The following is a 22,808-nucleotide window of genomic DNA, read 5'->3' on the forward strand; positions in this document are numbered from 1 at the left end:
ACGATATACATAATATACAAATAACTTACATAGAAAACGACCATGACTCAGGAACTAATATCTGTGATCATCACACAAATAAATGCCCTTACCGACCTTATCATGTATTTTCGACGTTTTAGAGTCGATACCTACGGTACTCGAAATCTCACGGAAAATAAATACAATACTTAGTTCTAAGTGGTATGTAACGATTTGGGGGCGTTGTTCACTTTCACCGTACATTGATAGTCATTTTCCGTGACGTGTCGAGTGACGTGTTCTAAGTCGTCAAACTGTAAGGCCTGAGTGCGCGCTCATGTTGAGCGAGCAGCGGGGCGGGGCGTGCGGCGTACGTGCGGCGGGGCGCCGGGCGGGGCGTGCGGCGTACGTGCGGCGGGGCGCCGGGCGGGGCGTGCGGCGTACGTGCGGCGGGGCGCCGGGCGGGGCGTGCGGCGTACTTGCGGCGGCGGGGCGCCGGGCGGGGCGTGCGGCGTACGTGCGGCGGGGCGCCGGGCGGGGCGTGCGGCGTACGTGCGGCGGGGCGCCGGGCGGGGCGTGCGGCGTACTTGCGGCGGCGGGGCGCCGGGCGGGGCGTGCGGCGTACGTGCGGCGGGGCGCCGGGCGGGGCGTGCGGCGTACGTGCGGCGGGGCGCCGGGCGGGGCGTGCGGCGTACTTGCGGCGGCGGGGCGCCGGGCGGGGCGTGCGGCGTACGTGCGGCGGGGCGCCGGGCGGGGCGTGCGGCGTACGTGCGGCGGGGCGCCGGGCGGGGCGTGCGGCGTACGTGCGGCGGGGCGCCGGGCGGGGCGTGCGGCGTACGTGCGGCGGGGCGCCGGGCGGGGCGTGCGGCGTACGTGCGGCGGGGCGCCGGGCGGGGCGTGCGGCGTACGTGCGGCGGGGCGCCGGGCGGGGCGTGCGGCGTACTTGCGGCGGCGGGGCGCCGGGCGGGGCGTGCGGCGTACGTGCGGCGGGGCGCCGGGCGGGGCGTGCGGCGTACGTGCGGCGGGGCGCCGGGCGGGGCGTGCGGCGTACGTGCGGCGGGGCGCCGGGCGGGGCGTGCGGCGTACGTGCGGCGGGGCGCCGGGCGGGGCGTGCGGCGTACGTGCGGCGGAGCGCCGGGCGGGGCGTGCGGCGTACATACATGGCAGACACTTGTAGCACATACAAGACACTTGAAATAGATCCGAGACTGTTTAAACTACTCTCTGTAAGTGGTTGCTAAGGCACTGTTAGGTGTTTCTTTTTTTGCCAATATTTTTAATTTGATATTTTTAGGGAATTTTATCACTGTAATGTCAATTTGGATTTCTTTCAACCGCTTTTTGCCAAGAGTGGCACTGAAACAGTAGTTCATGTGCTTTGCTTACCCCTTTATAGGATACAGGCGTGATTATATGAGTTTAGATCAATTGTACTCAGAATCACGAGGAATTTCTATTTCAATAGGAGACAAAAAGTGTCTCGAACTTTCTATATATTTTTGTTACCCCATACAAAATTAATTGGATATGGTAACAAAATAAGAAAAAATCGTATGGGTCAATTTTTTTACCCATAAGAATTGAAAAAGCTAGTATAGTAAATCTGAGTAGAAATAATATAAAATTTGTCAAAAATATCACATTGCAAAAGTGTCAAAAAAAGGAACGCTCAAACTCCATCCAAGAATTTTTTAAATATTTCTATTAGTGTCCTAAGTCGACGCTGTATAGGGTGGACACACGCTTGCCGGCGCCGCTGCCCGCCCCGCCGAACGCTCCGCTACGAGCGTCCACTCACACTCCGACCACAAAAGCTCAAAGCAGAGGCCCGTTACAAAATCGGTAATATAGTGGAATGACAAGACGTTTTTATTGTACTGTTTATTAATATCAAAGATTCCCAGATTCTCCTAAGTGTTCGCACGTGTACGCGGCACAGTCGCTCGCGGCGTGGGCGTCGTCGTATTCCTCGTCGAAGGAGCCCTTAGGTAATCTGGAATATAATTGAAGTGTTACGGCTGTTATTATTTCCTCATTCTTCTTTACATTACATTTTTTGGAATTCATTATTTTTGCGTCTTTGTCGAAATTGCTCCATTGATAAAAATATGGTGGATGAGTGATTCAGTAATGAAGTTTTGTTAAAAGTAGGAAACTAAAATAAAAAAATAATGACAATATCCTGTTTTTTATCATGCAGAAATGGCTCCGGCAAAGAATTGTGAACTTTTTCTTTAATAAAAAAAATGTAAAATAATGAAAAATTTTCGATTCACAGTTTCAGCTGAAGTTTTCAGTATCTTAATCTTATTATGAAGCTCTTAATTACATATTTATTATTTACATTAAATTATTAACGTGGGTGAGAACTTACAGCCTCTAGATTCTGGATTTTAAGGGACCGTAAGTGTAATATTAACCCGGGGCAGTAAACTTACACTTTTTATAATTTATTGTTTGCTTAATAACATCGTTTTCAGGCGTTTTTGCTTGTTAAAATTAATTCAGTTTCATTATTTGCATTTTTGTCCGGACCAATGTGACCAGTGACCATTGACCTATTTCAAGTGACACTTATTGAGACTGACAATTCTGTGCCTATTTCTGTATTGATAGTAGGACTTCCTACTCAGTGTCAATATTTCCTTGTTCAACAGGCAATGAACGTGTCACTGTCGGGCGGGTGCATTGTCACTGTGAGCTGTGGTGAAACAGGCCACTGACCGGAGAGCAAAATGGAACAAAACTTACGTGAATATAGTTCTAAACATCTCCTGTAGGAAGGTCCCTTGCTGCGTATACCCTTGCCCCGCTTTGCACAGTCTATGAAGAACGCATTGCTTCCCGTCTTGACCTAACCTGTCAAAAGCAAAGTTACTTGACTTAAACTTTAATATTAGAAATTTTTTATTTTTATTTTATTGGTATTCAGGATAACAACAGCCGTAAATATAACTAAGACATACTACTGCTTACGTATAAGATGGCCAATAAGAGTCATCCATTAAATTACATTTTGTAAGAATTAAATTAACTAAATGTTATACAGGGTGGGGCCTGTAACAAAAGCAAAAAATTAAACTGTAGGCTATACTCCTTAAACTGACCAACATTTGTTCAGTGACTTTTAAAAATTATGAAGTCTTTAATTTTTTTATTTTTCATACAAAATAAATATTAGCTTCAATGTACGCCATTATTGTTGTCATTGACGTTGTCTGTCACACTTTAGACTTAACAGAATTCGCAATACATTACCTCTTAGAAAAAACTTTCAATGGTAATAAAAATCAAAATACAAGTTATTTTTAAAAGTCGCTGAACAAATGTTGATCAGTATAAGGAGAATAGCTTACAGTTTAATTTTTTGCTTTTGTTACAGGCCCCACTCTGTATAAACAATCAAAATGTGCAATACACACAAATGCTCCAACGGCTAAAGTACATACAGGTTGTTGATTAAGTATTCTTATAATTACGTAACTTAAGGCTTCAATAGCTATCCACCTACTTAATTCATTAGAATACTAGTATAAATACCCATAAATACTCATAAGTCAGACACCAACAAAACTTACGTCAAGAATTTACAATAGTACCCACCAGACCATGGCCGATTAAACAGCATAGCATTCCCCTAGTACCCAGTAAAAGTAACGATGATTTTATTTTATTTTTTGATTTTATTATTCATTTAAGTTTCAGTTTCATTAAAATTTTCATTTTCACTGAGCAAAATTGCATAAATATCTTTTTTATATCTATGTTTAGACCCTATAAAAGGATCAGAAGAGGAAAATTCGGTGTTATACAAGTGAGGGATCCTAGATAGAACGGAGTTAGAACCATAGTAGTGTGAAAGGGAACATGAAAGAGAGTTGTGTGTCGGGTTCGCCGCCTTGGGACTCGAAATGAAAGGCTAGATAACAGTTCAGGACAGTCTAAACGATTTCTAATGATATCAAAAAGCAGGCTCATATCAGACATTTTGCGCCTATCCTCAAGAGAAATAAGGTCATATTCCCGGCAGTTACCTTTATACCCAACAGATGTCTTCTTAAATTTATAATTTAAATGAGCTATAAATCTTTTTTGGATTCTTTCGATGCGTTCTTTATGAACAGCATAGCAAACTGACCAAATTGGTGATGCATATTCAAGGATGGATCTCACATATGCGTAATATACAACTTTTAGACATGACAGGCTGTGAAAAGGTTTACAGGTTCTCATAACAAAGCTTCGATATGACCTGTTTACAATGGAGTCCACATGATCTCTCATAGTCATTTTGGAATCTAGGATTACTCCCAGGTCACGTACTACATCTACTCTGTTCACCGTTACGCCATTAAAGTGGTATGGATAAATGATTGGCTTAAGGCTGCGAGTAAAACTTATGCTCTGACACTTGGTAACACTAATTGTTATCTTATTACGACAGTAATACTCGACTAGATTATTAAGATCATTCTGCAGCAGTTCGCAATCTGATATAGATTTTATACGCATGAAAACTTTTTTATCATCAGCGTATAGCAAATGGCGCGCGGTGAGAAAACACGTATCAATATCATATATATAAGCATTATAAAAAAGGGGACCCAAATGGGAGCCTTGGGGCACCCCGGAGGGTATATCGATGTAGTCTGACCTGAAGCCACCGAGAACTACAGCCTGGAAACGGTTAATAAGATATGATTCGACCCATCTGAGCAGGTCTCCATGAATTCCTAGTGCTTCAAGCTTCATGAGAAGTATGGCATGGTTGACACGATCAAACGCTTTCTCAAAGTCGGTATATATCACGTCAACTTGACCGCCACCTTCCATTTCTGTTAAAACATGATTAGTACTCGTAAAACAAGCCAAGTTTGAGACTGTAGAGCGTCCTTTTAAAAAACCGTGCTGTTTATCCGAGATTCCAAGAGACACAATGGGGTAAATTTGTTTATATATTATGGATTCAAAAAGTTTACCTATGGTATTGAGGATAGAGATAGGTCGATAATTCTCGATATTGGACTTAGAACCTTTTTTGTGTATAGGAATAATATGGGCCTTTTTCCATATGGAGGGAAAAATGCAGCTTTTTAGTGATTGTTGAAAAAGAAGGGTTAAGGGATATGCAAGACTTTCAGCACACGAGGATAAAAAGATAGGTGGAATACCGTCACAGCCAGGTCCCTTAGTTTTATCTAGACGCTTTAACAAACTTAGTACGATTTCGCAGGTTACATCGATACTGGACAGATCATCACACCGATTATTACTTAGATGACTATTGTTAGGGTTACAAGAGGAGCTTGTTGTGTCAAATACGCTCTCAAAAAATGTGTTAAACGCATTACAAATATCTACGCCATTGTTGTAGTGATTGCTTCCTAAATTAAAACTATTAGGATAATTTGAACCTCCGCGTTTAGACTTCACGTATTTCCAGAAGAATTTAGGAGATCGCTTGATGTAAGATTCGGTATTGTTACTAAAACGCTGAAAACACTCATTCTGAACCAGTTTTTGTCTAGCTCTTAACATAGAAAATTCGTCGTAATCACGGGGGTTTAAAAACTTTTTCCACCTTCGATGAACTTTAGTTTTTTCTTTAATTATCTTTATGAGCGAGGAACTGTACCAAATAGGGTATGAGTCGTTTTTGGGGCGTGACATGGGTACAAATTTAACAAAACAATCATTTAGTGTGTTATAAAATATGTCAACAGATTTGTTTACGTCGCTTGTGTTCAGAATTGTATCCCAATTTATACTATTTATGTGTGCATTTATTTTATTATAATCACATTTGAAAAAATTAAAACGGGGCATCGATTTAAGTTTTAAAGGTATTACAAACAGATCTAAGATATCAATCACGAGAGGTGGGTGATAAACGTCTAACTTAGAAATTGGTTGACATTGAGACACGAGCATAGGCAGATTACCTACACACAGGTCTAAAGTATTGCCACATGAGTTTTTAATATAATTGTACTGAGTTAACCCTAAATACTGCATGTCCTCAATAAAAGATAACGCCGCACTTTGATAGTCCGTTCTGCCCTGACTTAGCAAAGAAAAACCTACACCATTACTCCAGGATATACAAGGTATATTAAAGTCTCCTATTACAAGATAGGTACACGACGGAAATGTTTCGAATCCGGCTATATCAATTTTTATTGAGTGTTAGCAAAAATATAGGTAATCCACGATAAGTTTGCAACGATTTTCACAGCCTCGCCAGTGCAGATGTTATTTTAAACGTCAAACTTTGATAATATTAAGACGTTTACCTACTTATCCCTTACAGAGGCAAGGCTACCAAAATCATTGCAAACAGGAATTTAATGATCTGATGATGTAGTCAGCCCACGACTAGTTTGCAATGATTTTGGTAGCCTTGCCTCTGTAAGGGATAAGTAGGTAAACGTCTTAATATTTATTTATTTATTTATTTATTTATTTAAACTTTATTGCACAAATTTACAAAAAAAGAGTACAAATGGCGGACTTAACGCCTTGAGGCATTCTCTACCAGTCAACCATTGGGCTAAACAGAAAGCTTAGTTTGGTGCAGGATTTTAAAAATTAAATAAGAAAACACAAGTCAGTATTCATACTTATCGCAATAAACCTACTTATATACATATAATAAATACATATTCCGAATAAAATAAAATATATATTAAACACAAAATATATATTATACATAAATATATATTATACATACATATATATAATAATTTCGTACCTAGTGTGAGACATAATACAAATACTTAGTCACGAATGTTTTCAAATAGATGCTGACGCAACTTGGTTTTAAACGTAAGTTTGCTCTGAGATTGTCTGATAGGCAAAGGGAGAGCATTCCACAGACGAATCGCTTGACAGGTAAATGAGTCTGACAAGAAGCCAGTCCGATGTGGGAGTACAGCTAGCTTGAGAGTACGAGAGTCACGAAGTACACAACCGGGGCGGGCTCTTATAAACTCAAATTTGGAACTGAGATAAGTGGGTGCAGCTGGATCAAATAAAATTGAATACAGGGTACATAGGATTCGCAATGACCTGCGTTCACGAATTGGGAGCCATTGAAGTTTTTGGCGAAAGGGAGAGACGTGGTCATATTTGCGGAGGTTAAACACGAATCTGATGCAGTTGTTAAGAAGACGATCAAGTTTAGACAGTGAGGCTTGTGTAATGTTAGTGCAACACACATCAGCGTAGTCAATAATAGGAAGTATTAAGGACTGAACAAGTAAGGTTTTCGTACTAGCCGGCAAAAAGTTTTTATGTCTGTAAAGCGCCCGTAATGTATTAGTCACCTTGCGACTGACGTCAGCCACATGTGGCTCCCATGTCAAACCATTGTCTAAGATTAAGCCAAGATCCTTAACTTGCGATGACAAGGGAATCACGGTGTTCTCGTAAACAATGGGTGTGACCAGTAACAAATCAGTTGTTGAAATCAAACGGGGGCTTCCTAAAACAATGGCTTGACATTTGTCCGGATTAACAGCAATCCCGAAATCACGGGACCATACCGCGATACGGTTAAGGTCTTCATTTATTTTTGCAACAGCACATCCAACGTCTTTGGTACTCGTTTGCGTATAAAGCTGCAAGTCATCGGCATACAAATGGTAGGAGCAGCTAAGGTTGTTAGTGATCAAATTAATAAAAATAGAGAAGAGAAGGGGAGAAAGTATACCACCCTGTGGAACGCCTGAAGTAAGCTCTAGCCAGTCAGAAAAGGACTGATCAGCGCGAACTACCTGCCGACGATCCTGGAGGTAGGATGAAAACCACTCAGCGACTGATGACGAGATGTTTAAATGTTTTAGCGCAGCAAGTAAAAGCTCATGGTTAACAGCATTAAAGGCATTGGAAAAATCGATTAAAACCAGTACAGTTAGCACAGAGTTCTCCATGCCCTGCCTCACATCCTCAACCACCTTCAGAAGAGCAGTCGAAGTACTGTGCCCAGGGCGAAAGCCAGACTGGAAAGGCGACAATAGTTGGTTAGAGTAAATGTGGGTAGATAGTTGTTTGTGAACTACAGCTTCTAGTATTTTTGACATGAATGGTAGAATGGAAATTGGCCGAAAGTCTTTAAGTAAAACGGGGTTAGAAATTTTGGGTAGTGGGATAACATAGGCATTCCGCCACACTGAAGGGAAAACCCCATTAAATAAGGACGAGTTAATCAAGGAAGTTATAACTGGGAGAATACATTCTAAAATGCAGACAATCATTAACCTACTTAAATCATCGTGACCAACTGCATTGGATTTAACAGACAAAATTATTTTGCGGATCTCATCATCAGTAGCAGGAGAAAAAGAAAATTTGTTAGATATAGAAGGTAAAGAGGAAATGTACGATATGCTCAAATCTTTGGTGCCAGGGTCTAAAGAAGAACTTCTCGCAAAATGTTGATTTAAGTCGTTTAGAGAAAATGTAGAAAAAGAATTACACTTGTTATTAGATTTAACGACACCAATCGATTTAAGAAATTTCCAAGTGTCAGCTTGGGATGAAGAAATAATATTAACATATATATATTTACGCTTTGCCGCTCTCACCACTCGGTTACACCGATTCCTGGCAGCCCTATAATGTTGCCAGTCTTCGTCACACCGGTTGCGTTTGTACTTCCTGAACGCTCGATCACGTTGTGTCATGGCCACTCGGACATCTCTAGTAATCCAGGGCGCAGGAGGTCGTTTTACTTTTACAGTGCAAACCGGTGCGTGAGTGTCATATAGCTTTAAGACTTCTTTATTCAGAGAAGCTACTCCTTCATCCACCGAGGATGCCGCGAATACGGGCGTCCAATCCACAGCACATGCATCACGTTTAAGGGCTTCAATATCCAGTCTCGCAAAGCTACGCAACTGTACAAATTTTGATTGTGGTTTGGGAGGCCGGATACGATAGCTGATGAAAATTAGGTCGTGGTGAGAAAACGCAGGCGCTGCGAACTGGCCAACGCTGTCAACGTGATCTTTGGACGAAGTGAGAACGAGATCAAGCCATGAATCAGAAGCATCTTTGTTGTGGTGAGTAGGATTAAGTGCTAGAATATTTAAACCCGCAGATTCGACGATTTCATGCAGTTTTCGTGACCTAGAGTTGATTTTCAAAAGATCGGTATTAAAATCTCCCATTAATATATGATGTTCGTACACTGAGCTAATCGGCGACAATACTGATTCGAAGTCAGAGAAGTAGTCACTATTTGGAGGACAATAGACTGCACCAAGGACTGCAAGTGAACCCTTCACATTGATTTCTATAAATAAATACTCTATAGAACCAGAATATCTCGAGGTCGACGATGAAATAATTTTATACGTAATATTGCTACGAAGATAGATGGCAACACCGCCGCCTCGTTTACCTATACGGTCGTTACGAATCAACACAAAACCTGGAAGGCCGTAAGAAGTGGAGGGTAGTTCAGGTTTAAGCCATGTCTCTGAAATCATTACGGCATGAATATTACTCGAGGAAAAAGTGTCTATGAAATCGTTGTAGTGGCTCGGAATACTCTGTGCGTTGATGTGACAGATATTAATGTGTTTGCAATCGTCCTTAAAAGTACGTGAGAGGCGGTCCCCAAGCGTATCAGGCTCGCATACCGAACTATCAAGTGAATAGAAAGAGTGCGACAAATCGCAAGCGGAAAGGTAAGACTCATTATCTGACATAATATCTCACAGTCGTAGGTACAAATAGAAATATATACAAATAAATAAATAAAGTATATATGAATATATATTTAAATCTAACTATTACCCCCGTGGGGTATTTATTACAAACTATGTAAGTTCGGTTTACCCTGCCAGTTGACCAGTTGAAAAAGTAACATAGCAATCATAAACAACTCCAGCAAATCAATATTGTGATTCTAAAAAAAAAGTAATATTAAATTTATACAAAACAACAAAAGTAATAAAAAATAAAGTTCTCGAATATACAAATATGCTAACCGCCGTAACACTTATGTTGCAAAAATAAAACGCATAATCTGACGGCTGTCATTTTGACGGATATTGACGTTTCGCTTTGTCAAATTTGCTAGATAAGAGTGAGCATTATTACAAAATAAAAGGAAACAAGAACGGTAGACTTATAAATTGTTCGATAACTTAGAGTTTTACTTAACTGCAGTTTGTGACGTCATACAAAACATGATGAAAACTATCACTAGCCACTTGTAGACCCACTAACGTTTCGCTGTTGGCCTCCTGGTCGCAGCGGGCGCCGCTGTGCTTGAACCGGCCAGCCCAGAGCCTCGTGATGCGGAATTTGAAGCGGCGGATGCCTTGTTGGTACCCCCGTGAGACGCCGGGTCCACACTCGCGACTTGCGCTGGCGCCGCGCCCTCAGACGGCATGGGTGGTGGGACCGCGGGCGGCACGGAGTCAGATGCCTCGGAGGTGACAGACTCGGAGCCCCGGTCTGCATGCCGCGACATCAGCGATTGAAGATGCTCATCTGAAGACAGCCGCTGCTTCTTCCCCGAAGGCAATTTGACATAAATATTGCCATCTAATGTCCATACCTTACGCATCCCAAAGTGTTCCCGAGCTGCATGGAACAAAGTTTGTCTCTCACGAGTAAGGAACTCAGAAATCACTGTCGGAGTGCCCTTTAAGGCCGTTTTCTTAGACCACACTAAGCTCTTTACCCGCGAGTCACAAAAGCGAACCAGAACTGGCCTAGGACGTCCGTCCTTTAATGCACCCAGCCTATGGCAGACTAAGATGGAGTCATTGTTCACATCAGGAAGCTGAAGACGGTTTTGGCAGATGGTAACTACAGTGCCAGTGATGTCCTCTCCGCTCGCCTCAGGAATGCCAGAAAATAGAAGAAATTTTCTTCGATGGCGCATTTCAATTGTATCAACCATACCCAGGACTGAGCTGATCTGCTGCTTCAGGAGGTTCATCATGGCTGACACTTGCTCTTTGAAGTTGGTGACCTCCTTGCTGAGACTAGCGATGGTGGGGTGAGAGTGAGGAGATGCCGCCTTCAGCGCCGCATCCAGCTCATTGAACCGCTTGTCGATGGACGCCTCAAACTTTTTTTGTGTCTCCAGGATGGTTGCCACGGACTCCATGTTTACTTTCAGCGTCAGTCAGTGAATAAAAAGTGACAGGTGACAAGTGCAAACTTAGGTGCAAAGGTCAACAGGCAGGTTGGTGATGACTTTTACTTTATCACCGCATAGGAAATTACTCCCTACACAGTATGATGATAGTTAGATGTTATTCAAATTATTTATGTACAAATTTTGAGTATTACTTATAAAAATTAATAATAAATTGAATTTAGTAAAATCAGGTGACTTGCTATTTTTTATTCACCTACCCGAAAAAAAGTAATATTATCAAAGTTTGACGTTTAAAATAACATCTGCACTGGCGAGGCTGTGAAAATCGTTGCAAACTTATCGTGGATTACCTATATTTTTATTAACACTCAATAAAAATTGATATAGCCGGATTCGATGCCCTTAGGAATTTAATGATCTGATGTAGTCAGCCCACGAAGGGCCACTTGCACCAACGAAAATGGAGGGTTAACCCGAGGGTTAACCAACTATTTTATATGGAATTTGACAGATGACAGCCCACTAACCCTGAGTTAAGTGATTGATGCAAGTGGGCCTAAGTACTTACTTTACTTTATCATTTCGTTAAAAATTATCTTTTGTATCAACGGAACTCTGAAATGCTGACCTCATGATACCTTTATAAATATTTTGAGAGTTAATAATATAATTATATGGTTTGGTGACAACTCTCAAAATGTATGATTAGTGATTAGCCATATTTTACAATTAAGCCGATATTTAAATTATGATCGCTTTTTTAGAGCCAATATAAGGCACTAAAAAAAGTTGTAAGAGAAGTTCAGGCAGTTCAGCCCAGCCCAAACATTTTTATTTACAACAGTATTCTTAAAAAAAATCATAGGACATTCTTACACATATTGGCTGAGTCCCGCCGTAAGCTCAAGAAGGCTTGTGTTGTAGGTACTCAGACAACGATATAATTATATGATATACAAATACTTATTATACCGGGATTCAAACCCGGGACCGCGGCGTAGCAGGCAGGGTCACTACGCGCTAGGCCAGACCGGTCGTCAAAAGTTCAAACAAAGTTCTACTACAGTACAGTACAGGGGGGTTACCATGACGTACTAAAGACGTTCAGTTGAGAGAAAGGGACACAGCTATAGCAGTTACATAGCTCCGTCCCTCTCTCTCAACCTAAACTGAACGGCTTTAGCACGTCATGGTAACCCCCCAGTTCTAGTTCTACTTTAAATGGGAGATACAGTAAGGACTTATTAAATTATTAGTAACGAGCAAGGCTTACTGTGTGTACCTTACAGTACTTACGCACTGAAGAATGTTTCCAACTTCTCTAGTAGCTCTACCCGGCTGCTTCTATGGAACTCTAGGGATGTTTTATCCAGGTGATGTTTCTGTAGATAATTCTCTCTTAGTTTATTCTCGTGCATTTTCGCGCGATCGATTATTAATTTTCTTAATTTCTCTTTGTATGTTGATTTGTCTTGAATGCTTCTTTTCGCGAAAACTGGATTAATGGGTTTTCTGTGAAGGAGGAATAATATAGTACATTACGATACAAGTGCGTAAAAAAGGAAGTTCGAAACGAGTGGTGATAGATTAAAACACGACCGAAGGGAGTGTTTTAAATCGACACGAGTTATGAATTTCCTTTTTGCACGTGTATCGTACGACGTTTTTCAGTACAGAGAAGCCTCCGAAGTTTCGACCTGTTATATAATGAACCACTTCTCGAACTAGTGCGTAAAAAAACGACCATCTGTACTGAAAAATAATGTTTCAATGTCAGCGCCATCTAGCGTGATTTATTTGAACTACTATATTGACACACATACTCGTAATATTAAAGAGGTGGCGTGAAAAAATGTGTCCCCAAGTTCAAAGGCCGTAGATGGCGTTGTAATTGTTCTGCGCAGAAGTGTTTTATGGCAACCATATCGTTAAACATCAAGCAATACAGCGCCATCTGTATCACAAATATGTCAACATCGTGAACTTGCCTTACTTACACCACTCAGTTAAAAGTTTTTATTTCATTTAGTCTACATAATGATAGCTTTAGAGCGGTTTCGCACTTCGTCCGATTCGAATCCGTGTAAATAAGATCCGTCATAGCCGTAGAACCACAGAACTTAATTTAGATAGAAGAAACAAATTCATATATTTGTATAGGGGCCGAGCGTGTCAAATTTTGTACTGAAGTTGATTCTTGCCTGTAATTTTAAATATGTCTCAGTCTCTTGATTGTTCATAATTTTTGTGTTCTTGCAATTGAATATCAAGTAACGAGGCATTTTTTATGCTTTGGTTGACTTCAACTTACAAAAATTGACGCCCGAAAGCTGCAAGCTGCGAGTAAAGACGGACAACTCAGTGGATTTCACTGAGTTCATTTGACACGCTAAGTAGATACGTTTGCTTGATCTATGGTATATATGACATCTGTGCGTAGAACTAACTAAGATTTCATCTTGTCATCCGATATCTGACTATACCGTCATTTTAACTTCTGATTAGCAGAAACGTCTGCAATCGATGCCAGACAAACATTTTGAAGGCAGACATTTTCCACTTTTAAATTTATACCGTCATTTTTCGGATTTATTGCGTAAACTACAGTTCTACGGGTCTTATTCTCATCGAATCGAATCAGATTATGGTCGGACGTAGTGCGAAACTGCTCTTATTTCCATTTGTTCGATAAAAATATTATTAGCGTTTAAAACATGAGTCTACCTTTTATGCGGCACTTTGGCAATAACCTGCCCCTCCTTATTGAAGTAGTAAACATTGTTCTGAAGATCGTCCCTGCGCTGTGCGACCTTCTCTCCTTTAAACATGTGGAAGAGGGCGGGGTCCGCGGGCATCTGCCACGCCAGCGCCGCGGTCTGGCCAACCAGGAAGATGTCTGCTATGGGGATCAGGGCCGTCGTCTGCAGACAGAACACTGGAATTTGAGAAAGAATTTAATAGATTAGATGGGTTCTTTAAGAAGCTAGAACAGCGGGCGTAGCACACTAATGTGATAAACTTTATCGCACCGGTGCGTCCCTATCATACTTACAAATAGCGCAAAAAGGACGGCCTGACATTATATAGCTTATCACGCGACCATGTTGGTTTTTTCATTTGGGAAATTTAAATTTTTTATTACAGTTGTATATCCAGTCACCAATCAGCCTGTCAATATACCAAAAACACTGGGATTCGAAGCCAGAATCGCGGCTTAGCAGGCAGGGTCATCAATGATGCCAATGAATCGGGAATTCACATGACGTCATTGTCACGCCAAAGTCTTTAGTAAGTGAAAAAACTTAGCATTGCCGAAGAGAGAAGATTGACCGCGAACATTGAAGTTCGCAAATTTTAATCATCTATCTCTTTTACTCCAATTTAAAGGTGCTCACAGTTTATGAACTTTGATATTCGAAGTGGGTGTACCTATGCATGCATTGGAATAAGAATATTGAAACTATTAAATGAAATTATGGGTCTGATACATACGAAGTGCTATGGACTTCTTAACTTTCCCGACTATAAACTTAGAGCACGCCGCGTCGCGGCAACCGGACGAAAGTATGCTAAATAAATGGGCCATTAATATTGTCGCCATTCTTACCCAACTGAAACGAGCTGCCTTCAGGAAACAGTAGATACCTTTTACTTCTTGACAATACTCTCGGCTCCTCACTTTTATAACAAGTTTTGTTGTTTATGCCTCCAACACTTTCAAGTACGAAAACTAGCACTAAAATCTTCACAACATCCATGATTGGATTAAAACTATTGAACAGATAAAGACATCATGTTTGTTTGGTAGGTTGCTTGTTGTAAAATGTGACATAGACTGCCCCCTACTCCCAGAGCCGAGTAAGGCGTATAAATGAGGCCCAAATTAACAAGTTTCGTGTCAACGCACGTACAGTTATTCTCGTGTTGAAAATCGAATTGTCGTTGTTGACACGGTGCAATGACCAGGAGAAGCTCTTTTTGCATTGATATAAGCTGTATTATTGACTTGTCATGTGTTAGGTGGTTACGAAACAAAAACGGAAATGTAAGATGCCGCTACGTGGGTGGCTGATAAAAAGCTGGAAATTGTATGTACATTTTTGTTTAGGAGGGGAAAAATGCATTAAGCATGCACAATGCACATGGAGTACTGTAAGAGAGTCGGCCTATCAGTGGAGAGCATCCAAACATTTAAACAACGCTTTGAATCAATATTTTTTTATATTTTAGGAGCTAAGTACAACCGTTCACTCTCAATCGCTGCTTCTATATGAATGCCCCATTGAAGTGTCTGTTTTCCTTGACGTTCTTATACTGTTCCAATTTTAAATCAGGGACTGCCAGTCAGCGACCATGACTGCTGTAAAAGGTTTCATTCTGAATGCGAAACCTCTTACATATCCCTCCCCCTTATGTTAGAAGCAGCCATTGTTCACAATACTACACCCTATCCTATCCTATTCTACCCTAACTACCGGTTGGCCCTACCTAAGCCAGGCCCCCCTACACACAAAAAAAATCTTCTAACACCCAATAGTGACAGCCTCATTCAAGGTAGCCAACATCTAACGCTCTTTGCGTGGTTGCCTAGTCCACGGTTGAGACCGCCATAATTTGGATAGTTGGACTATAGCCAAGGTCCTCGCAAATTAGTCAGATATGGACTATGGTTAGGAAAACCAATGGCAAAAACCTAACCCCTGCCCATCGACTAAACCCTTTTATTTTGAACTTTCTGACAGCTAATTGTCTGTGGCCATGACTAGATGACATTGACATGACAGCTGTTAGCAAATTCACCTAACTTCAAGTAAAAAAACAAGGCAAAACGTTTATTTCACATGAAAAAACATAATAAATTTTGAAGATGCCGATTCTTGTTGGCGGTGGCGTTGAAGTGGGGGCTTCTCATGGCCGCCAATCTTCCCGCCGCACCGGTTGCGAAGTGAAGTGGAGCCCGAACGGCTCATGAAGATTGCTGCAGCTGCAGTGCGCTGCACGTTGGTGATGACGACGAAGTGGGGGTTGCATATGACCGCCAGCCATCTCGCCACACCGTGAACAGCTGGATCAACTGGTCATCTAGTCGGCCTTGTCTTGATACATGTAAAAGAAATGTGTATGAACATTGTTCTTTGTAGTCAGGAAATTATAAGGGTGTTGTGACGTATTACTCTATAACTTTAAACAATTATATCTATTTATTAAATATTTACAGTTTGGGGTGTGTTTTATTCCACAGTTTACATGTTTTTATATAACTTAACCTTATTGGTAGCTATAGGAAAACATTATGGAATAAGTTTGAGCAATCAGTTATCAATAATTGTATAATAAATTAATAAATAAATTTCCCAAACCATGTACTGCACTCCACTATTCAAAATGCACTCTGAGCATTGGCTACTATGTACAAAATTAACCTTTTCAACACCATATGCAATTGCAAATTTTCTGTCAATTGTTATTTTACTTTATAATTTTAGCTTATTATTTTTTTATTTTTAATTCAATGTATGCGGTTGAAAAGACTAAAATTAACTTACGATGGATTACTAATGACCTATAACCTAAACCTAACCTATGGACCTAGGATAGAATTTCTTAAGTTTATCTATATGTACAATTTCTTTTCTAGCCTTTCCTTTTGACGATAGACGCTGAATGATATAGTTAACTTCAGTTAGCTTTTGGATTATTCTATAAGGGCCTTTGTACAGTCTACAAAGTTTAAGACTTCGTCCTGTTATACGTCTAGGTTTTAATACCATAACCAGGTCATTTTGGGCAAATTGCGTAAATTTAGTTTTTTTATCGTAGTATATCTTTTGCTTCGCTTGAACTTTAGCGATTCTTGCCGCTGCCAACTTCTGTAAGTCTTTTATATGGTTCGCTTTGTCTTCTAAGGTATGAGTTTCTCCCTCCTTAATATTGAGCTCCATATCCATGCTTAAGCATGGTTCTCTGCCATAAACTATGTTATACGGTGACAGTCCTGTCGATGATTGTACCGAAGCATTGTAAGAAAATATGATTTTTGGCAGATACACTGACCAATCCTTTTGATTGTCTTGGACATATTTTGACAAAGATATATTCAGAGTCTTAAAAAGCCTCTCAATTAACCCATTCGCTTTTGGATTAAATGCAGTCGTATGGCGAAGCTTAGCACCATAATCTTCTACTGTTCTTTGCACTAACTTTGATGTAAACACCGAGCCTTGATCTGTAAGAATAGATTTAACTCCGCCTAGATTGCAGAAAATGTATTCAATAAGGAACTGGGATATAACATCAGCTGTTACTCTAGGAACGGCTTTGCATATTGCATATTTACTGAGGTATTCTATTGCTCCAATTACATAACGATGGCCTTCATTGGATTTGCAGAATGGGCCTAATATATCTAATGCCACCTGTTGGCCAAAATTATTCACCTTCACATTCACGAGTGGAGCTTTTGTATGTTTCATATTTTTCTCTTGGCATTTTATGCATGATTTAATATAGTTGTCTATTTTCTTCTCCGCGTTTTCAATGTAGTAGCGTAGTTTGAATTTCTTCAGTGTTTTGAATAAGCCAAAATGTGCACCGCCCCATGCGTTGTCATGCAACTCCTGCATACAATCTGAAAATAAATTCTCAGGTAGTACTACAACATCACGTAGAGTGTTGTCGACCCATGTTTTCTTACATAATAATCCATTTTTTACATGATAGGTCTTGTAATGTCTTTCACCGTTCATTTTCTTTAAAATATTTTTACAAAACATATCTTCTTGTTGTTTTTGTTCTATGTCGCTTTTTCGAAAACTATATAGGCACAAGCCGTCTGGCTGCTCTGTGGGCTTTTCCTGCGTGTCATCATAAAGTGGATTCCGACTAAGGAAATCTGCATGAATATTATCTTTGCCCTTGCAATATACAATTTTGAAGTTCCATGGTTGTATAGCTAATGCCCATCTTGCTAAACGTCCATTCATGTCTCTGCGGGTGCGAAGCCATACCAATGCTTTGTGGTCTGTTACCACTTCAAACTCTAAGCCCCATAAATATTGTTTAAAGTATGTTATTGCCCATATTAAGCCGAGGCATTCTTTTTCAGTAATGGCATATCGTTTCTCTGCTTCACTAAGCTTTCTTGATGCAAATGCTACTGGTCTTAGTTGAGATGTTCCTTGCATGAGGCAGCATCCTAATGCTTGATCTGATGCATCAACATATAGTCTGGTAATTATGTCGTCGTCTGATGAAAAATAACTTAATATAGGAGCTTGACATATTCTTTTCTTCATTTCTTCGAACGCAGTTTGTGCCTCGGCTGTCCATACAAACTTTTTGTTTTTCTTTGTTAGTTCCGTAAGTGGTAACGTCACTTGGGCAAATCCTGATATAAATTTCCTATAGTATGAAAACAGTCCCAATGTCGATCTCAGTTCTTTCAAGTTTCTTGGTGGTTTTGCTTCTCGCATTGCTTTGACCCTTTCCTCTACCGGTTCAATTCCTTGTGCAGATACAGTATGTCCGAGGATTGTTAATTTCGTATAGCCGATCTTGCATTTTGTTGGCTTCAGTGTAAGATTTGCCTTTTGAAACTTCCTTAGCACTTGTTCTAAGGCCAATAGGAATTCTTTGAAGGTTTTTGCATACACTATTATGTTGTCTACATAAACCAGTACTGATTTGTATTTTAGCTCTGCTAGTACTGTATCCATAGCTCGCTGAAATACCGCCTGCGACGTCTTCAGGCCGAAAGGAAGAGTTTTGAAGGAATATAACCCTGACTGAGTAATAAAACTTGTTTTTTCTTTTCCTTTGTTGGCGATTCGTTATTTGTTTGAGAAAGCCATATTTCGATTTCTTGACGGCGTAATAGTGGTGAAGCAAACTTATTTAGTAATATTGCTTGTCCCGTTTCGTAATTAATATCTGCCTTGTAATCTTCTGCGAAGTCAGTACCCAAAATGAACTGGTCACGTGGTAAGTTCAATACCTGAAATGTATATGTAAAAACTGCGCTTCCAAAAACGATATTTAGCCTTATAGTTCCTAATGGTTGAAGGAGCGCGTTATTTACTAATGTTAATAACGTATTACTTTCGTTATTATATTTTAAGTTTAATTTATTAATTATTGATAAACTTATGCATGAAGCCTCGGCTCCGGTATCCATTAGCGCTAAATAATTCCTACTATAAAATGATATTAACGTATAACCAGTTAGTCTGGATTTGCCTGTATGTATGTCGGAGCGTAGGGCATTCAACGGCGCGGTGCTCCGTTGCCACGTCGCTGGTCGTCGTTTGGGTTTTCGTTTCTTGACTGCCGCGGTGTGAATCCACCTCTCGGAGATTGCCCCTGTGGCTGGTATCGGCCCCTGCCGCCGTAGTATTGGCTGCGATATTGTGGTTGACGTAAGGTTGAGTCTCTGAAATTATAACGAGTTTGGGTACCCCGCACCTCCACCATGTAAGAGAGTCGGCCTATCAGTGGAGAGCATCCAAACATTTAAACAACGCTTTGAATCAATATTTTTTTATATTTTAGGAGCTAAGTACAACCGTTCACTCTCAATCGCTGCTTCTATATGAATGCCCCATTGAAGTGTCTGTTTTCCTTGACGTTCTTATACTGTTCCAATTTTAAATCAGGGACTGCCAGTCAGCGACCATGACTGCTGTAAAAGGTTTCATTCTGAATGCGAAACCTCTTACAGTACTGTTCTCATCTATGGGCAGGGGCACCTCAGTACCAGCTTCTCCCTCTGGACCGCATCCAACGACGAGCGACTCGAATTGTCAACTGCCAGCATATCTCCGATCGGCTTGACCCCTTGGCGCTGCGTAGAGGTATAGCCTCGCTCTGCATTTTCTATCGCATGTATAACGGGGAGTGCTCCGAGGAATTGTTCGGATTAATCCCTACCGCTTCTTTCCGCCATCGCCCTACGCGACAACAATTCCATCGTCATCATTTAGATGGCTGGCAGTCCTCAACTGTGCGTTTCTCCAGAAATTTCCTGCCCGCACAGCTAAACTGTGGAATGAATTGTCGCCTGCGGTATTTTCGGACCGATACGACCTTCAAATCTTCAAGAAAAGAGCGTACACCCATCTTAAAGGCCGGCAACGCACCTCCAAGACCTCTGGTGTTTCGGGTGTCCATGGGCGGCGGTGATCGCTTACCATCAGGCGACCTGTCTGCTCGTTTGCCTCCTATCACATAAAAAAAAAAAGCATAGGTCTCATCTCGGGTGCGGGGGAGGACCCATGAGACCCCAAGTCTACCCAAGTACCCACCCTAGACAACCCTCCCCACCCTACGCCGTCTGCCGCCACTGTGCTTGGCGTTAGGAACGTTCGCGCCTTTCTTCTGCAGGGTAGCTACCGTTAGGCCAGACATGGTCGTCATATGAATATTCAATATATAATTACCAGATAGGATCGAATAGTTCTATCAGTTCTATAGAGAATTTTATTATTGTCAAAGTAAAATGTGTATTGGTCACAGTGCATATATATACTTGTATACTGCTATCTCTCGACACAGGACTAAAACTGTAGAACCACAGTTTTATAATTTTGCCCATATTATTGTCAAATACGCCATCTAGTCTCTCCACTAACCACCTAAACTCTAACAACATCTAGATGTGTCTAGAATCTAGTCTCTCGGTTAATTCTCATTAACATTAAGGTGTAGCGCCATCGCGACGACCAAACATTTATTTTCTCTTGATGGTTCTAAAGTAGCTACGTTTTATTCTTACATTTTATCTGTGTATACGGAAGTACATAATATGTATTTGATATAACTAAATTAGAAAATAAAACAACTACATGTGGATCTCAGGAACTTATATTCTTTCAATTGAAATCAATATGGTATTAACATGGAAATAACAATTTATTATTGGTACGATTCGACCATATTTCACCTTTCAATTCTTTACTATACAATATGACTTTATTTTATGTAGACCATAACTTGAAATACATGTTTGTTTCGTCTGGCTTGATAACATTTTAATTTACCTACATTTAATCAAAGACACAGTCTTGAAAAAAAAACATAAGCGTTGAATTTGTTTCACGCTCTATCCAGGAACTAAAAATATGCCCTTTAATTGCTTTGTTTTGTCCATCTTAATAAAACTCGAATGAACATTAAATCAAACACTTTAAACAAACTTTAAAAAAAACGTTGAATTTGTTACGTTCTGTGTAAATAAATAGGTGGGCAAACTTTTCTACGTAGTCCTTTATGAGGAACCATGGGATTAGGCGCGCCGCATTAAATATCACCCATCAACCTTCTTCATCTGACTCTTGATCCAACAACCTGGCGACAATCTCTCAGGTGGCTGAGACACTTCGCTCTCAAACTATTCACTGAAACGGACTTTGGGGATGAATGTCGAATCGACATCCCACGTGGCGGTCATCTCGTGAGACAAGGTTAAATCCTTCCAAGTTGATATTATTGTTGACATGACGTAGAGGTAGTTGCCTATGCTTATTTATAAGCAATACTCATTTACAAGACTTTTCAAGATACCATTAAAATTAATAAGCCCGCCCGCAGTGAATAGCGGTGACCGCTTTCTATCAGGCGGACCGTATGCTTGTTTGCCACCGATGTAGTATAAAAAAAAATACGGACACTCTGCACGTTAATACATCGCGATTGGCAACATTTTATCGAGTCATATGGAGACCCCTCATCAAGCATAGGACTAGACTCCGTGGGGTGCGTATCGATCGATATAACTTTTTTGATATATTTTTAGTCGTTATAACGACCATTTGATATAATTAATAAAACATATAACAACAAATAATATACTAACAAATTGTATAATTCTTATTTAATATAATGATCATTTTTTCGAATAACATTTATCATAACATACTTTGAGTATAATGCTTATTTCCTATAATAAATAAATTGTATAACAGAAATTCTTTCTAAACACAGTTAGAACAAAAAAAAAAATTGTACAATAAATTAAATCCATCATTTACCAGAAAAGTAAATTAGGTTAGAACTGTGATCCCTACACACAACGCGCTGCTACCAGAAAAATAGGTTAGGTTAGGTTAGAACTGTGACCCTTAAACATATATATGTACTACTATCAGATAACCTAACCACAAAATTAAAATTTTGAAAAAACCCCCGACCGCGACATAGTGGACCGATTTTCATGAAACATGGCTAAGAACACTCCCGACTAACTCAGCTTTCAGACAAAAAAAACTAAACCTAAATCGGTTCATCCGTTTGGGAGCTACGATGCCACAGACAGACACACACACAGACAAACAGACAGACAGACAGACAGACGGACAGACAGACAGACAGACACGTCAAACTTATAACACCCCTTCATTTTTGCGTCGGGGGTTAAAAAGTAGGTTAGGTTAGGTTATAACTGTGATCCCTTCAAAAAAGAATAAAATTAATTCATGAAATGTTTTATACTGTTTGCTAGTTATATTATACTAGTCGTATATCAATAGATAGTTATACCATATAACGGTTATTAGAAATAAGTGTTATACGAAATAAAGATTATACAAAATAAAAGTAGATATTTTGTGGTTATACCAAATGTTAATTATGTCAAATGAGTGATTATATCCTTTGAATATATACCAAATGTTGTTATATCAAATGTTACTATAGCAAAAAAAGTTATACCAATCATTACACACCCGACTCC

The 22,808-nt window shown here is 40.4% G+C and overlaps 1 protein-coding gene across 1 annotated transcript; it reads right to left on the reverse strand.

Annotated features, from left to right (window-relative positions):
- Positions 1–1,851: 1,851 nt before the first annotated feature.
- Positions 1,852–14,881, reverse strand: LOC125233823. The gene is made up of 5 exons (XM_048139952.1): positions 14,691–14,881; positions 13,808–14,018; positions 12,380–12,595; positions 2,713–2,820; positions 1,852–1,954 (listed from the first exon to the last, which is right to left on the reverse strand). Exons 1-5 carry the CDS (start codon positions 14,839–14,841, stop codon positions 1,852–1,854), a joined length of 789 nt encoding a protein of 262 aa, XP_047995909.1. The 5' UTR covers positions 14,842–14,881.
- Positions 14,882–22,808: the final 7,927 nt, after the last annotated feature.

The sequence above is a fragment of the Leguminivora glycinivorella genome, chromosome 15, assembly GCF_023078275.1.
Source record: "Leguminivora glycinivorella isolate SPB_JAAS2020 chromosome 15, LegGlyc_1.1, whole genome shotgun sequence".
NCBI lineage: Eukaryota > Metazoa > Arthropoda > Insecta > Lepidoptera > Tortricidae > Leguminivora > Leguminivora glycinivorella.

Excerpts from the sequence above, each read along its gene's own strand:
- LOC125233823 (XM_048139952.1), bottom strand. The coding sequence starts at position 14,841 with ATGGATGTTGTGAAGATTTTAGTGCTAGTTTTCGTACTTGAAAGTGTT. Across the intron at positions 14,019-14,690 it reads AGGCAGCTCGTTTCAGTTGG|TGTTCTGTCTGCAGACGACG; the intron begins GTAAGAATGGCG and ends CTCAAATTCCAG. Across the intron at positions 1,955-2,712 it reads ATGTTTAGAACTATATTCAC|ATTACCTAAGGGCTCCTTCG; the intron begins GTAAGTTTTGTT and ends ATTATATTCCAG.